We start from the raw sequence: 16457 nt of genomic DNA on the forward strand, positions 1-16457 counted from the left end.
AGGCCACTTATGTGCATTGGAAAATAACCTTTTTAACATCAAAACGTTCTTTCTCAATAGGGTTTTGTATAAAATCTAAAATGAACTTTCAATATATTTACAATAAATCTTAAATGAAAAGGAAACAATAGAAGTTACTTTATATGTACCTATTTATTAAAACATGTTTAATTTATTTGAAAGCATATTCTTGGGTTATAGGAAATTCAGAGTCACGTGTATGAAAGTGACTAGAAATAAAAAGCAAATGTGTGTTAATGCAGTGTATTTTACTTAGTGAAAAGTAACCAAACCAAAAATGGAAGCTTAATTCAACTGATTCATATTTTCACTTGGAATTTTTTAAGTGATATTAAATTGGTAGTTCTCAGCAAAGCCTGTAAAATTGAAATAAGCCTTGAAAATAAAAACCATTAATTAAGAAGAATAGACTACTAAAGGTAATTACAACGGAGATTTAGAAATAAACATGAGTCTTTTCTAGATATAATAATGTTAAGATTACGAATGATTTTAATGTCTCAGGTTCAAATATTTTTTAAAAAAAACACTTGGCCCATGGGTTTTGAGTTTTCTGCAAGAGACACCGTCTACCTGAAATGAATCTGGACATGGAATTTGTCCAGTTTAAAGATCTGTGCTCTAAATAATTCTGTACTAAATGTACTTAAGAAATCTATAATATTGCAAACTCAAAAAGGATTGCTATCAGCACCACTGTTAAAAACAGATTAAAGTGGCAACCTATGAAATAATTTTTTTTTCAAAGTGAATAGGTTAAGTCAAATTAACGATATATATTGCTAGAGCCCCAAAACAGAGTTCATAATGTTGCCATGAAAGATTGAACCACATTTTTCAATTAAGCCTCCCTTATGGTTTGGAAGTTTAATCAGTTCTTGGGTTACAGTTGAGACTAGTCTAAAGCTAAAGACAAGATTATTTCCAAGAGATAAATGCCTTTGGCCCTTTCTGAGACGCACAAGCAGGAAGCTAAATCAAAGCAGGGCTTTATTTTAGCTGAGCAAACATTTACTGAGTGGCTGGGGCACCATGCTGAGCACAGCAGAGCCCATGGATGGGTGAGACTCACTCTCTGATCTTACAGCCAAGGGAGATGAGGCGTGAACGTAAATTCTTGCCATGCAACCAGAAAGTCCATTAAAAAGTTTAAAAAAAAAAAAAAAGAGTCCAAGGAGATTGAGATGAGCAATGAGGGCCTGGTGGCAAAAGTGACACCAAATGACACTGAAAAATTAGGTGGGGACCATACAAGGAAGGACCTTAAGTGTTAGGACAAGGAGTTAGACTTGATTCATTAAGCCTTGGAGAGCCCTGGGGTGTGGCTGAGGTACATGCCAGCTATAATGTTCTCAGCTGGAAAGTCAGAACCAAAAATCCAACCAACTACTATTTAAACGTTTTATTATCTCACATGACAAGAAATAATTTTTTGTAGTTGAGTAATTTCACAGTTGAGAGATTCCAGGGCTGAGGTCGGCTTCTCCTGGCTTTCCCCTCAGAGTCACAAGCAGAGGCTGTCACAACTCAGGATCACATCTTCACCAAATGATATTCAAAGGCAAGAAAGGAGTGAAAGCCCATCTCCCTGGGCACTTGTCTCTTTTTATCAGAGAGATAAACCTTGGAGACGCTCTTAGCATTTTTCTTGGTCCCCTTGGCCAGACCTGTTTTGCAACTTCTCCCCTAAACCAACCACTGGAAAGAGGAATGTGGTTGCCATTCTGGCTCAGGCCAGCGTGGGTCACCCTGGGTTTGAGGGAGGGGCTCATTTTGTTTGCCTGTTACACTGCAGCCCACACCTGAATAGAGCATCTCTTTTCTTATGGAGGAGGGAGGGGAGAGGAAGGGGATATTGAGCAGGTGGCCAACCTTGTGTCTTCCACAAGAGTTAAGTCTGTCAGCACTGTGCTTGTGACCCAAGAATCCATAAGAAGGATACTGGACATGGTGAGAAGGGGTCAGGGAGCCGCCATGCTAACTGAGGCTTGGGATTACCTGTGGTAACTGCCAGCTGTGAGACTGGAAATAGGATCTCCAGGGCAGAGGGGCCATTCCTTCTGCATCCTTCCAAGCACTTCTGTTGTCATCTATGCTACTTCTTGAACTTTCCTCAAACTTTTTACTGCCCTCTGTCCCCACCGTGTTTAAACCCATAGACTCATAGACTCACATGGAGTGGTGGGTAGGTAGTGAAAGTGCCTGAAGCCTACCAGTCTACAGGAGGGAGAGGGATGGAAGAACCAAAGACAACTCTAATAGTTTAAAGCTTGATGACTGAGAGAACGTGGACGGTCATGGGAAGAAGGGAGCTGATTTAGGGCAGGGAAGAAAGAGTTGTACAGGATCCACAGGAGGCCGACTTTAAGGTGCCAACAGCCATCCACATGGTTAGAACTTATCAGCACTTAGAAAAGCGGACTTGATCTTGGATAGTCTCCTGAGAGCCAAGAGAGGGGCAGGGCCCAGGGCAGTGTGAGGTGTAACAGAAAGGTCAAAGAGGGTGGGATCCCAAATAAATGCTGACTTTAGGAATTAAGAGTTGACTTTGTCAAGCATTTTTAGTAGAAAATAATGAACAGACAATATTTTGTGAGGAAAAAAGGAACTATTAGTGCATAGAAAGGAAATTGAGACAAATATAGGGGTGACAGGTGACACTTCAAAAATGATGGTATGGGAAAAAGTATTGGCACAGAAGAGAGATTTAGTAATCTAAGTAGTGCACACACATTAGACATCTGACCTGCAACAGCATATTTAGAAACAGTCCAGTGGCTCAAGTAGGATTTATAATGCCTCCTGCAAGTTGAAATCATTAGTAGTATCTGTTTCTGCTTCATCCTAAGCAAGAAAAAAGAAAATGGCTTTGCTATAATGTTAACACAGTGGCACATCTTCGTGAACCAGCCATGACACATGCGCATGGTGCAGGTGGGGTAGGTTTCAGAACACTGTGTGAATGGCCAGACTTTTCTGGGAATTTGGAGTTGCTGGCCAAGGCCAGGAGTGTGGCCAGCCCCAGGATGGAAGATCCTCCTACATTGACAGTGCAGAGGACAGAAAACTCAGGGCTCAGGCAGAAGGTCACTCCTAAGCCCCTTTGAAGCAGCAAGCTCCAAATGTGTCTTTATCATGCACCCCAGGAGTAAACGTCTGAGTGTGTATTCACTTCTGATAATAGAAACCTACGTGACATACTGTGATAACCGTGCACATTAGAAAGCACACCCAGCCAGCACGTTCAGGGAATGAGGGAAAACGTTAACACAATTGCCAGTTCTTTTGTTGTCTTCCCACACCTGAAGGGAGCACAGCTACCCTGATGTGGACACCGCTGCTGCCGAACATGGTGTCTTAAGACAGACGACACAGTGTTAATCAAAGTGAACGTCCCAGACTATGTGTTTCAGAGTGATGTGACTGAGGGCAAGGAATCAGACCTATCTCATCACTAAATAAACACACTGGGGACAGAGGGCAGTAAAATGCAGCACCTAACACCTGGCAGTTCACTTGATATTGTTGGGACCAATTCCCTGTGAAGCCTGCATAGCCTACGCCCACCACCCTGCAGGGGAACAGGGCTGAGAGGAGCCTACATTCCCCAGAACCTCAGGGAACCTGGCTCCTCCTTCCCAGGCATAACCTCATTTCCATAGCCCCCAGTGTTGTACAGCACGTGACACTGGGTCTCCACATGTGTCCTCCAAACCAAGTCCTGGGAGACTTGTAGGAAAGGAGAGATATACCAGACCTCCCACCAAGGAGCTGAGCCTCTCAGAGTGAGGCCAGAGGACCAGCCAGCTCCACCCCACTCATGGCTTACCATGCCCAGCTGGTGTCCTGAGGGGCTGCCCATACTGTCCAGCAGGGAGGGTGGGCCAGAGGGAAGCCAGGCGGACAGAACCCCAGCCAGCCGCCAACCTGAGCCAGGACAGTGGAGACCAGTGATGGCTTATTAATATAGCCATAGATATGCCAAAGAAGCAAACACAGTGTGCAGGTCGCCGGCCAGGTGCTGGCAGCCCTTCCTAAGCCCTGCCTGGCCATGGAGCCTGTGAGCCTGTGCAGTCCCTTTCTGTACTGCCAGCTGCCACTCAGGTGGTGGTTACCCAGGTCTCTGAGTGTGTCTTCACGTCAGGAAGGTGCATCCTGCATGCTCTCCCCCACTGGCTCTTCCAGCGCCTATTCCTCTAATGACTGCCACCCATTTTCCTCAGATGTTCCCAAGGAACAGCAGCTGCAGGCCGTGCAGGCTGCCATCCTGCTGCTGGCTGACGAAAACAGGGAGGTCCTGCAGACGCTGCTGTGCTTCCTGAATGATGTCGTCAACTTGGTGAAAGAGAATCAGATGACGGCCATGAACCTGGCCGTGTGTCTGGCCCCCTCCCTGTTTCATCTTAATTTATTGAAGAAAGAAAGCTCTCCCAGGTGGGTTTTCCTTAGCACCAAAGACAAGCCCAAACCAGGCATTCCTACAGTTCATAAAATGAATAAATAAACACATGCAACATTCTCAGGCCACATGTCACCTTCAGGATCTGTCAACCCTCATTTCATAAGCCGACAGTGTTCCAAGGCCCTGCGTCATGGGGCTGAGGTTCACGGAATTATCAAATTAGCATTGAAAAATGTTGAGGTGATCCAGAAAGCCTGAGGAGTTTTGTTGTTGTAAAAGGGGAAGAGGGAAAAAATGCACCAAGTAGTATTTAACAATCTTTAATAAAAAGACTATTTTAAACTAAAGCACAGGAGCTTGGTTTCAAACTTTGGAAAAACAGATTTATTTCTCTCCCACTCTCATGGTTCCACAGTTCTTTCTGCCCTTGTATTTTTCCAATTTTTTTTTTGGGGGGGGGTTGCTGTGAACTAATAGACAGTTAGGTTGACTTGGATTATCTAAGAGGTGTGGTGGTGGTTTTTATTTGGAAATGAGACAGCCTAGGATCTGGATAGCATCTGGGTATGAACAGAAAACAAAAGGGACGTGCTGGGGACTGTGACAAGCTCTTTGGTGTGGGATCTGCTGAGCACACTCACATTCAATTACAGAGTCATCCAGAAGAAATATGCCACTGGGAAGCCTGATCAAAAGGACCTCAACGAGAACCTGGCCGCTGCCCAGGGGCTGGCGCACATGATCCTGGAATGCGACAGCCTCTTTGAGGTGAGCGGAAGGCTCTAACCACCACCTCCCTTGTAGCTCTTGGAACTGGATGAGACGCTTGGGATGGATGCTACATTTATGGTTTCTGTCTGTTTGTTCCTGATTCTATAATGACAATAGTACACTCTATAGCTCTGGTCTTTGCCTCCAAGAAATGTGAGGAGCTGGCTAGAAATCGTTGGAGGCTTTGATCAAGACACTCAGGCTTACCCTACTGACGGTTTTCATGCAAACAGTTGTCACCTGCCATCGTCAGCTTCAAGGCCAGTCAGCAAGTACAATTATATTTGATTTACCTCGGGACTCGAATAGGTTCCGCATCTGTGTAGGAGTATATGAGATATTGAGCAATCCTTGTGGCTAAGAACCGATGATGGCTTATGAATATAGGTACAGATACGTCAAAGAGGCAAGCCAGACTTCTGACATACCTTTTCGTGGTGCAGTTGGGGAAAGTGTGCTAAAAAGGTAAAGCTGCTCCTAAGCCACATTTGATGTTCCTTGTATGTGCTTTAAGTCTCTTCACAGTGGGTCGAGTTGTCTAAGCCTACATTTTGCCAAACAGAATAAAAGGACATTGAAAGTAAAATAAAAGGAGAATGGAAAAAATGAATGGGAAGTCACTGCAATGTTTTGAATGATAAATATAGCCACAGACACATATTTGCATTTCCTGACTTCAGGAAGGCCCCTCTTGGCCTTGGCACTGATCTTAAGAAAAACATCTCCATCCCTGAGGCCCTCAGCCTGTTGCGCAGACCTGGGTTGTTGGTGAAGTGGTTTTGTTTTCTCTGTTAATTTCAGTATGTGGCTCTTTCTTGTATCTGTTGGTGCAGGTCCCACATGAGATGGTGACCCAGTCCCGTAGCTCCTATATGGAAGCTGAGATCCATGCACCAACCCTGGAAGACTTAGGGGCACAGCTGGAGGAGAGTGGGGCAACTTTCCACACTTACCTGGAGCATCTCATTCAAAGCCTCCAGAAGGAAGCCAAAGAGAAGTTCAAAGGATGGGTCGTGTGCCCCAGCATGGACAATACAGATCTTGCTTTCAAAAAGGTAATCTCAGGGCATGGAAGAAAATTACCTTCAAAAAGTCACATCTCGAAACCAGGAATTTGTTTTTACTTGGCACACACCTAGACGGTTAAGGCACCTGTACTTTTCCAAGGCATAGTCTAGAGACCACTCACCAACCTGTTGTGTGTCATCAGGGTGCTGACTGCAGAACCAGATGGCTGGATCCCAGTCCTGTGGGCCCTTAGCTGGGTCACACACCGCTCTGTGCCTCAGTTTCCTCATTTGCAAAACAAGCATTAATCAAGTTCCATGATCAGAGAAGGGCTATTTGATGATCAAATGGGTTAGAATGGTGCCTGTCACACAGTGAGCACTTTGTGTGTTGGTGGTTATTATTTTCATCATCGTTATTGTTTTAAGGATTAAACTTTGTAAATGTTAAACCTGAAGTAGGCAGCATCACTCTTTTGACTCACATCATCAGTGACGGTTTTTGAACGCCCAGCAACGTATGGTAGGTTTTTGTTAGACCCAGATGGCCTCTTCAGCTTCTGACGGTTCCGTCTTCCCCCAGGTGGGGGACGGGAGCCCCCTGAAGCTGTGGAAGGCCTCTGCAGAGGTGGAAGCTCCCCCGTCCGTGGTCTTGAATCGGGTGCTGAGAGAGCGCCACCTGTGGGATGAGGACTTCGTGCAGTGGAAGGTTGTGGAAACTCTGGACAGACAGACAGAAATCTACCAGTACGTGTTGAACAGCATGGCCCCCCATCCCTCCAGAGACTTTGTGGTTCTCAGGTAAGGCCAACTCTGGGGTTTATGATATTCTGTTCCACAAGCAGGTGAGAGCTGGAGATGTCAGCACTTCGTGGAGTCTCCCACCTACGTCCAGCTTCCCTGGGAGCACTAAACCGGCCCTCACTGCCCTCGGAGAGGCTTGCCTTCGCTGTGTTTTGTGCCCAGCTCCCTGGAGCACACAGGTTATCAGGCCATAAGTACTGCTGACTTCCTCAGAACAGAGGCCCGAGCAGAGCTGATGTTTGCCCAGCTGCACTGTCAGCCAGTTTATCTGCTTTTCTCTCTGTGTCTCCTCCCCCACCCCTGGGAAAGCAAGTCTTCAGTTTGTGTAACTTTCAAGGCTGGTGGCATGTATAACTTCAAAACTCATCTGAGTAATTTTAAATGTTTCTAACTAATTACCATACTTGGCACAACCCTGAAGGTCCAACATGCTGAGACATTTGGACATATCATCAGATTTCAGGACCTGACAAGGCTTGCTGAGTTCTTGCATCTGCCATTGAAATATTACTTCTGATTGATTGGTGGGTTGAGTTCCAGACCCCTGTTCTCTAGGTTTGGAACCAACAATAGGAAGTCTGCACAATTTTACAAATGTAGTATTGCATCAGAAATAACAGGGACTGGGGATACTAAAGAAATTACATAAAATGTAATTAAGCCAATGTATCCTTTTTTTTAATTAAAAACTTTGGCAAACTTTGACTCATCTCACAGATCAGCAGCGTAAAAGGAACCACTGATGAAATTCCCAAATGTTTATTTTAAAGAGTTTCTTTATGAAACTAGTTTTGATGGCAAACTGAAGATTGCTTTTCACTTGGGCTCTTTATGCTTCTGGATTTAGTCCTTGGAACCTTGACTTTTAAAAGTCAGTTTTCCCTAAGTATATGTGTATTTCAGCATCCTTGGGATCCTGGTGGAGAATGTGGGCAGTTATCCAGGTAGCTTAGGGAGTCAACCTTCACCCCTCCACTCTCAGGAAAATTGAATTGTTGAACAGTTCTTGCAGGATGACAGCCACAGGCCTGGAACCCTGATGTAGTGTGTCTCTTGCCTCGCTCCAGAGGAGCCTGAGGGCTGGGGGCTATGCCTGGAAACCCCTCTCCTTCCATTGGTCTGGCAGTTCCCCCAGCCTGCTGTTGATTAGAGTGGCATTCCATCGCTGCCTTGTGCCAGACACTGTCACAGGCGCTGGAGATGCAGCAGTGAACACAACTAACCACTGTCCTGCTCTCTGGCGGGTCATATTTTATGGGGGAGAGAAGGTCAGTAAATTATAAAAAATAGAAGATGGGTTTACTAATCCTCAGAGTGAGTAAGTAGATAGGGAGAGAGTGAGATATGAGAGGAGAGAATTTAAATATCATTGTCAGGGCTGAGTCTCACTGAAGTGTACTTGATCCAAGGCTTGGGGAGAAGGTACAGAGACCATGAGTCTCCCCAGAGGGCTAACAGTGAACCACACCTGCCCACAGGATTCTTTTTGTGTGTGATAAGAGAAGGTGGAGAGTGACACTCATGGTGAGGACATCCGGGCTTGAGACACATCATGTCTTCAGAACATCACCATCTAGGCCAGCACGTATGAGGCTGGTCACCTTCCAGGTTTACCCTGCTTGTTTCTCATAGAAAATCCATCTCTACCTCCTCGGGAGAGAGTTTCTGAAGATTTCCCCTTTGTATTCCCCCAATCTTTGTGGCTGTCAGTCTTCACTATTTATCATGCTGTCAAGCATGGGAAGAGAGTGGCCACAGCCACCGGGAAGTTGCTGAGCACCTGTGTGGGGCCGAGTCCTTCCCTCCTTCTGTGGGGTGTGTATAGTGTTTTCTCTTCCTAGTGTGGCAGGACATGTTATGACAGAGTCACCTAAGAGAGGGACTAGGATTTGTGAAGTAAGTAACAGGAATTCTAATAAGACATCCCATTGTTATCGGTTCCTGTGGTAGTAAGGGGAGTTAGAGGTTGCCCTGCAGATGCTCTCGTGGGTCCTGACTCCTGCCCACTTGGGGTGGTGCAGGTTTTTGTACATCTCTTCTCTATGCTGATCCGAAAGGTGCCTTCCTGTTCCTCTGCCGTCTGGAGTCAACTCTGTTTAGATCTTCTCCCACGCAAGGATCTTCCAGCATTTGAAGATAATTAGCAGGTCCACATACAAGGTCTGATAGTTAAGTTCATGAAGTCATCCTAGAAAAAGCTCTACATACCTCATTGCTGAATATCCCTACCGTCCCCTTTGAAGTGCTCCCCTTGGCCATCTGGTGACCATAGTGACACTCAGAAGTGGGGTACATAGCGCTTTTCCTAGGATGAATTCACGAACTTAATTGTCAAACCTCCCATCTTTGTTTTCTTCAAGCTAAGCATCACTTGTTCATTTATCCTTGAAGACTCAGATCAAGCATCAGCCCCTCTGGGATGCTGCCCCCAGGGTCCCCACATGGTCCCAGAGCCCACCATGGCCTTATCACTATACTGGCCACATTGTTTTTAGAATCCTTTTCAGAGTTGCCAGTTTTTCCTGCTAGGCTGTGTGTATCTGCGTGGTCTGGGTGGCTTTTCAGAGTCTGGTTCGTCTGTGTGCTTACCAGGTGTCTGCTGAATAAATTCCCTGAGCGAGTCCTAATTCCTGAACTGTAAAATCCCTCTCCCATAACAGACAGGAGCCATGGCAGTGGAGCAGGGCTGGGCCCCAGTTGGGGGTTCCAAATGCAGATCTGAAAGCTGCAAAACCATTTTCTGGCCTCTGAGTCCAGGAGCTGAGGTCTTTGCTTTGAACTGTGCTATATAAACTTTACACAAGTTTGTGGAAACCATTAGCTTAATCCAAGTAACTGGCATTGGAATTCGAGCCCAGGGTTTGGACAGGAAAATAAATGCATGAACTTTAGCTCTGTGGGCAGGGCTTTCTTTCTCTCTCAGCCATAACTCTGAGGTGTGGGTTGTTTTGCTACAGGACCTGGAAGACTGATTTGCCCAAAGGAATGTGCACCCTGGTGTCCCTGTCTGTGGAGCACGAGGAAGCCCCACTCCTGGGCGGAGTACGGGCCGTGGTGATGGATTCCCAGTACTTAATAGAACCGTGTGGCTCTGGCAAGTCAAGACTGACCCACATCTCCAGGATAGACCTGAAGTAAGTGCTAATTCCCGAGATGGCAGGTGCGGGTCTCCAGAGTCCGGGCAGCTTCTCCAGGGCCCTGTCTGTCGCCCTGATGTCTTATTTCACAATCCTGTTTTCCTCATTACCGTGAATCTGCATTCGTGAAGGACTACATACGCCTCCTCGCTCTCTCTCCCTGTATCCTGAACTCAGACATTTTTCCTTCAGCCCTTTGCTTTGCTTTATTTCCTGTTTCAAGCCATTTATATGTCTGTGTTGCTCCCATGAAAGAAACACACCCAAGCGGCCCAGCGCGGGGCAGAGCGGGTGCTCAGCGAACCCCAGTTGCCTTCTCTTGGCCGCACTAATGACTCCCCCGGGGGCGGCCCGGTCTGTTTGCCCTTCTCTGAGAAGAAACTGACTTAAATGCAACCCCTTCGAGGCTTTCGTGATGACAAACCAGGTTCCTGGTCTGGGTGGATATAAATTGAGTTTTCTCAGTAAAACCTGAGAACCTGGGGAACCTTTTGCATTGGAAGGCCATGTTAATTTAGTTGTAATCAAATAAGGCCACATTCAAGAAACTTCAATTAGATATACTTAAAATGTGCATTATTTTGTAAAAATCTAATTAATAATTTCAAAAATGAAAGCTACTTGTTAATTTTAAAGTTACGTAGCCTTTTAATGACTTTGTAATGACTTTGTGGTGTCTGCTTTTTGTTGGAAAGCATTTGAATATTTGGTTGCAACGTGGAGGTCTCCAGTGTCAGTTGATCCTCTAGATGGAGATCAGGCATTTGTGTCCTAAGGACATGTTGATTTGAGTGAGTCAGGAGAAGGTAGAGTCACAGCAATAGGTGGCTGAAAAGCAAGAAAGCATTTTTCAGGCATATTGCTGAAGATGTGAGTATTCTGCATCATCTTTCCATATTTCCATTGGATCTTTCTTAGCATCAAATGATGGCTTTAAATGTCATGTCCTGAGAGCTCATTCAGTTCTATCTGTAGTGCTTTAGGTGTCTTGGTGATCCCACCTAGGTGAGGCTGAAATGCTAATTTGAGTGTGATGTCATGATTCTGAATGTCAATGAGTCTCTCCTTACATTCTTCAGTTAATAGGCCTGGAACAGCTGCGTATTCTTCAGATGATTCACATATATCATCCTGTTCATCAGTGGCTTTGTTAACTAGGGAAAATGCTCAGCCAGAATGTCCTTTTAAAGAAGTGTTTTGAAAAAAAGATGGCTTTTTTCAAAATGCTTGGAATTTTTGCCACACATCACATATAGATTTGGTTTCCTAGCAAAGAAAACAGTAGTTTTGATTTAACATGATATCACACAGAAATGCTATGTTCCTATAGAAATCGTCCTGTAGTAAGTCACTTTGTTGAGTCTTTTCTTCACAAAATGTAACTAGCTATTCTCACAGAGATAAAATGTTAACTAATACCTGTCCCTGCAACAGCCGGCATGATTTGGAATGATACGGCAGATCCACACTAAATACCTCATCCTTCAACTTCAGCATGTTATGCAGATGATGCCGTGTCGCATTTGCACAAAGATAGTTAACAATACTTATAACCTACCACAAAGTGTCACTTAAAATGGTACCACAGAAACTTTGCTGGCGCAAGGTACAGTGAAAAGAAATGAAAGCATCTGAATCTGTTGATGCTATTTTCTTATCTATACAATAAACCCTCATGTTTTCCTGTCATGGAAGGTGCACCGTCGGCACATACATTTCCTCAGTTTACCAAAGTCACTCCAACTGCATGACATTTATCTTGAAAGTTGTTGAAGATAGCTATTGTTTGTGTTCTATTCCCATGAGTGCCCAAGTGAGTAACTCTTCATAGCCAAGAAAATCTTCTGTTATGACCGGAGTGAAGTATAAAAGCTGTGCTGTGTCAGTAGTATGAATTGATTCATCCAACGTAATTGAATATTTTCTATTTTCCTTTTGAAGGATTACATGAAATTCTGTTAAATTGAAGGCTAATTTATGCTACCAGTCAGTTACGGTTCTCCTTGAAAGAGGCAGCGTTATCAGGGTCTCAGCATCCTACAACTTCAATGATGTGTTCTTTCACAATTTCTGCATCAGTAAATTGCTTCCTTTTTTAAATAAGCTACTTAATAAGTTGCTTCAGTGGCATCATTTCCAAGTCTTATTGGTGCTTTAAAGAACTGTCTTTGCTTTTGCTTTTCATCCTTTTAACTTCTGCAATACAACCTTTCCCTCCGATTTATGATATCTGTGGTCCTTCTGAGTGTTATAATGCTGATGCCCACTGAATTTCTTTAATGTTGGTATTGCAGTATCACAAAAGAAGCAAATCATCTTATCTTTAGCAGAAACAAGTAAATATTGCAATTCCCAATCCTCATTAAAAAACCTGTTTTCTTTCTCTTGTATTCTCTTGGTCTTCTTTAGCTTGATGGGCAGTTAAGCAGACAGAATGAAAAATTACTGTGGAGCTGTGCAACTGTTCACAAATTCCTCTTCAAACAAATGCAAAGCACCTTTGTCCGAAGCTGATAACAGACTGGTGTACTCAACCCCCATAAACTCTCACCAACCAGACTCATGCAGTAGTGGGGCCAGTCATGCAGGGGACGTTAGAGCTAAATCATGAGTGTAGCAGCCGTCAGTTTAGCCCTTATGGCTTACTGATGTTCTAATTGTGCTGATCAGTCTGTGGAAGATTATTTTGTGAAATTTATTTTAATCTTTGGTACTTTAAATACACTAATGTTAAAAGTAAAATAAAAATGTAAAAGATAAAAATGTGTTAATAAAAATATGGCTCGGCACCTGTAGTTCAGCGGCTAAGCCACCAGCAAAAAACACTGGAGATGGCAGGTTCAAACCCAGCCCAGGCCTGCCTAACAACAATGACAACTACAACCAAAAAATAGCTGGGCATTGTGGTGGGCACCTGTAGTCCCAGCCACTTGGGAGGCTGAGGCAAGAGAATCACTTAAGCTGAGAGTTTGAGGTTGCTGTGAGCTATGATGCCATAGCACTCTTCTGAGAGTGACAAAGTGAGACTGTCTCAAAAAAAAAAGTGTTAATAAAAATAAACAAATAAAAATTTGTTCTATAAAATTTGGGTTCTGTCAAAAGGCTGCACTTAAGGACCTAGAAGCCATATGTGGCCTTCAGGCCACAGGTTCCCTACCCCTGAGTTGGTATCATTTTAAAGCATCCATTGAATACTTAACAGACAGTGTGAGTACTTGGCAGGCAAGACATTTTGAGGGCACCTGGTGACAGAATGAGGTCCTCCAGAATTCAAGGTAGCAGCCCTGGGTTGTATGTGAGTCCACCAGTCCTCATAGCCCAGGGCCAGCCCCCTCTGCTATGACAAGTCACTGTGATTTGGGAAAAAACATTCCCGTTTCCTTTCTGCTTTCTTTTCCTGCAGAGGCCGCTCTCCTGAATGGTACAGCAAAGGCTTCGGACAGTTGTGCGCAGTGGAAGTTGCCAGGATTAGAAACTCTTTCCAGCCCCTCATTGCTGAGGGTCCAGAAACTAAAATCTGAGTTTTCCCCCAGCATGACCTCAAACTCAGGGAAGAGGAAGCTACAGCGAATGCTGGTGGCAGAGTGTGTGCGAGAGAGCAAGGTGAAGAGGAGCTGACGGACGTGGTGAATCTTAAAAACAGAGACACAGAAAAGTCAGAATGTTAAAGATGCGAGAATTTCTGAAAACTTTCCTAGCCTTCCTGGAGATGGCTATATCCCTAATATATTTTTTAAAACCTGAACATTTATCTATGATACTTAAAATTAAATGGATTGTTTCTTGTGTATTGCCTAATTTGCTATTTAAAGGCTTCTAAGAAGCATATTCTTAACTGTAAATAAATGTGTGTACAGCGTATGTACACATGTGTGCATATCCCCATCTTTACTGTACATATGTAAAATGCCGATTTTATATGGAATTGAGTGTTTCAAAAAGGACCTTGTTTGACTCGGTGAGTCCTTTCCTCACCTTGTTCTATCCAGGTGACTCTGGGCCCCATCTTCCCACTGTCCTCCCAGCTGCATGGAGCCTGCTGCTAGCCCCGAGGTGTGAAACTGCCCTGATGTCTAACCAAAGAGTTTCTCATATGTCAATAGTTTGTTTCTGTTATTCAAAAACTGAAAGTAGAATGTTGGGAAAAAACAGGGAAACGATATTTACTTTACTTTAAAGCAAAGCAGTGGGTGAGAGGTCATCACCAAATCCAAAGCCCAGCCAGACGCAATCCGTGAGCTATCAGACCTCAGTGGCCCCCTGGAGTCAGTGTCAGTGACTGAAATGGAAGTGATATTTCCCCCCAGCAGAGCTGAAGATAGTACAATCGCCTTTACATATTCACAGCCAAAGGGAGCCTCTGTGTCGTCTCTTGTTTTCATAAGTACATTTTATAATGTTGTTAAATGTTATTTTATTTGACCAGTGGCCCATTTGGTCACAGTTAATTGGCATTTTCCTACCAATGTATTGCACTGAATTTAAGTCTGGACATCACACAAAGGGAGATGAAGGTCATTCAATTCAAGAGTTCTGGATCATTACAGCTTCAGGGAATTCACATTTTGCTATATATTATACTCTTAAAATATAATTCATTAAAATATTCTGATTTAAAAGGCAGAGTTTCTAACTAACATAAGACCAAAACTATGTTCTTTAATTAGTTTTAGAAAATATAATCAGGTTTATTAATTCTGTGTTTCTTCATTAGAAATTTCAAGCTACCTATGCTTTTGATCCAGCCTTATTTATTGTTGTATGAGCTAAGCAAATGGACTCTCTTTAGCCAATTGCTATTGGATTTAAGTTGGTTTTGTTATTGTAATTCAACAACAGTTGAGAGAAGAATAACTTACTGTGTTTGGTTTCAGGGAGAGACTTTTTTTTTTTTTTGGTTGTCCGTAACAGATTGATATCTGATTTAGCAATGGATGTTGGAGAAGAAATAGAAAAAACAAAAGTTTTTTCCCAGGTATTTTTTGATATCATATACATGTATGTAATATTTTCTGTTATCAACAAGGTGCAATTATGGTATTGAGATGAATCAAAAAGCTATATATGAGTTTGGTATGCTGCAAGGAAATTGTCCTGTTGAATTACGACCTAGGAATTTTTCCTTCTCCCATCTACCTGAAAAGGTGGCAGCAAATCTGTAATTTACCATTTGGGCAATGCTCTGTGAGCAAAAGAAATTTGCTTCTGCCATAGCATCTTAAATTTAACCTCCTATGCTGGGCTACCTTATATGCATCAACAAGATCATTAGTGAAGTTCGATGAAGTCCAGCTAAACACTGGTCGGGCTCCAGAGACAGGACCCCATGTGTCTGGAAGATATTATAGGCACACAAGGGTGAATGTCATGTAGCACCCAAAGCAGCGCTTCTCCAAGTTTAAGTTTAACATGTACCAAATCGCCTGGGGATCTTATTAAGATGCAGACTCTGATTCAGCAGTCTGAGGTGGGCCTGAGATTCTGCATTTCTAATGAACCTCAGGAATGGCCCTGCTGCTGGCCCCAAACCACACTCTGAGAAATGAGGATCAAGAGGATGCTTAAAACAGAATGAAAACAAATAGGATTGTCCTTCTGACTCCCTCCTCTTAAAATTACCTGACTTTTTAATATTTTTATGCACATACTAATCACATCACTGCTGCATAATAACACAGTGCATCTTCATAAAAAAAGAAGGGAAAAAAACGAGAAAAAAGATGCATCAAGCTTATTCATCGAATACCACAGTATTTTCTTCATTGTTATCTTGCCAATGGAAATAAAGTATAATACATTTTAAATATTATATTTATACCTCATGTATATTTTTACCTCAATTGTTGGTATCAATCATTAATTGTAAATAGATAATTGCCAAGGCAAATAAATTTATATACATTAAATATTTCCTATTTTCTATGAAATAGATGTTGATTTTTCATGATTCATCCTGTGAGTAGAAAACCTGCTTCATGAGGAAGATTTCTTCCTAAGGTAGCTTGCCATGACCTTAAATCTTTGGTACTGTCTGTAGTCAGTATTATCCTAAAATATAAGAATGTTGTCATCAAAGAACATTCACTACAGTCTGCTTACCTTGACCTAGGTTTGAGCCAGGCGACCTCAAACTACAGCCCATGGGCCACATACGGCCTGCCGAGGACATTTATCTGGCCTGCCAAGTGTTTTGCCACCGCAGCCTGTCCTGCTTAGCAGCCGACTGGTCTCAGGGCCCGCAGTCTGACCCTCCAGTGGTCAGAGGGACAGTAAACTGGCCCTCTGTTTAAAAAGTTTGAGGACCCCTGGTCTAAG

The 16457-nt window shown here is 43.5% G+C and overlaps 1 protein-coding gene across 1 annotated transcript in view; it reads left to right on the forward strand.

Annotated features, from left to right (window-relative positions):
* The window catches only part of STARD13 (StAR related lipid transfer domain containing 13), a 170771-nt gene extending 154715 nt beyond the window's left edge, over positions 1-16056 (forward strand). Inside the window, exons 8-13 of the mRNA XM_023519278.1 lie at positions 4207-4455; positions 5077-5191; positions 6028-6249; positions 6785-7002; positions 9963-10139; positions 13546-16056. Of these exons, the coding sequence (XP_023375046.1) occupies positions 4207-4455; positions 5077-5191; positions 6028-6249; positions 6785-7002; positions 9963-10139; positions 13546-13663 (1099 nt within the window). The 3' untranslated portion in view covers positions 13664-16056. The remainder of the gene's footprint in view (positions 1-4206; positions 4456-5076; positions 5192-6027; positions 6250-6784; positions 7003-9962; positions 10140-13545) is intronic.
* Positions 16057-16457: the final 401 nt, after the last annotated feature.

The sequence above is a fragment of the Otolemur garnettii genome, unplaced genomic scaffold (genome assembly GCF_000181295.1).
Source record: "Otolemur garnettii isolate 467f Iridium unplaced genomic scaffold, OtoGar3 scaffold00167, whole genome shotgun sequence".
In the NCBI taxonomy this organism is placed as follows: domain Eukaryota; kingdom Metazoa; phylum Chordata; class Mammalia; order Primates; family Galagidae; genus Otolemur; species Otolemur garnettii.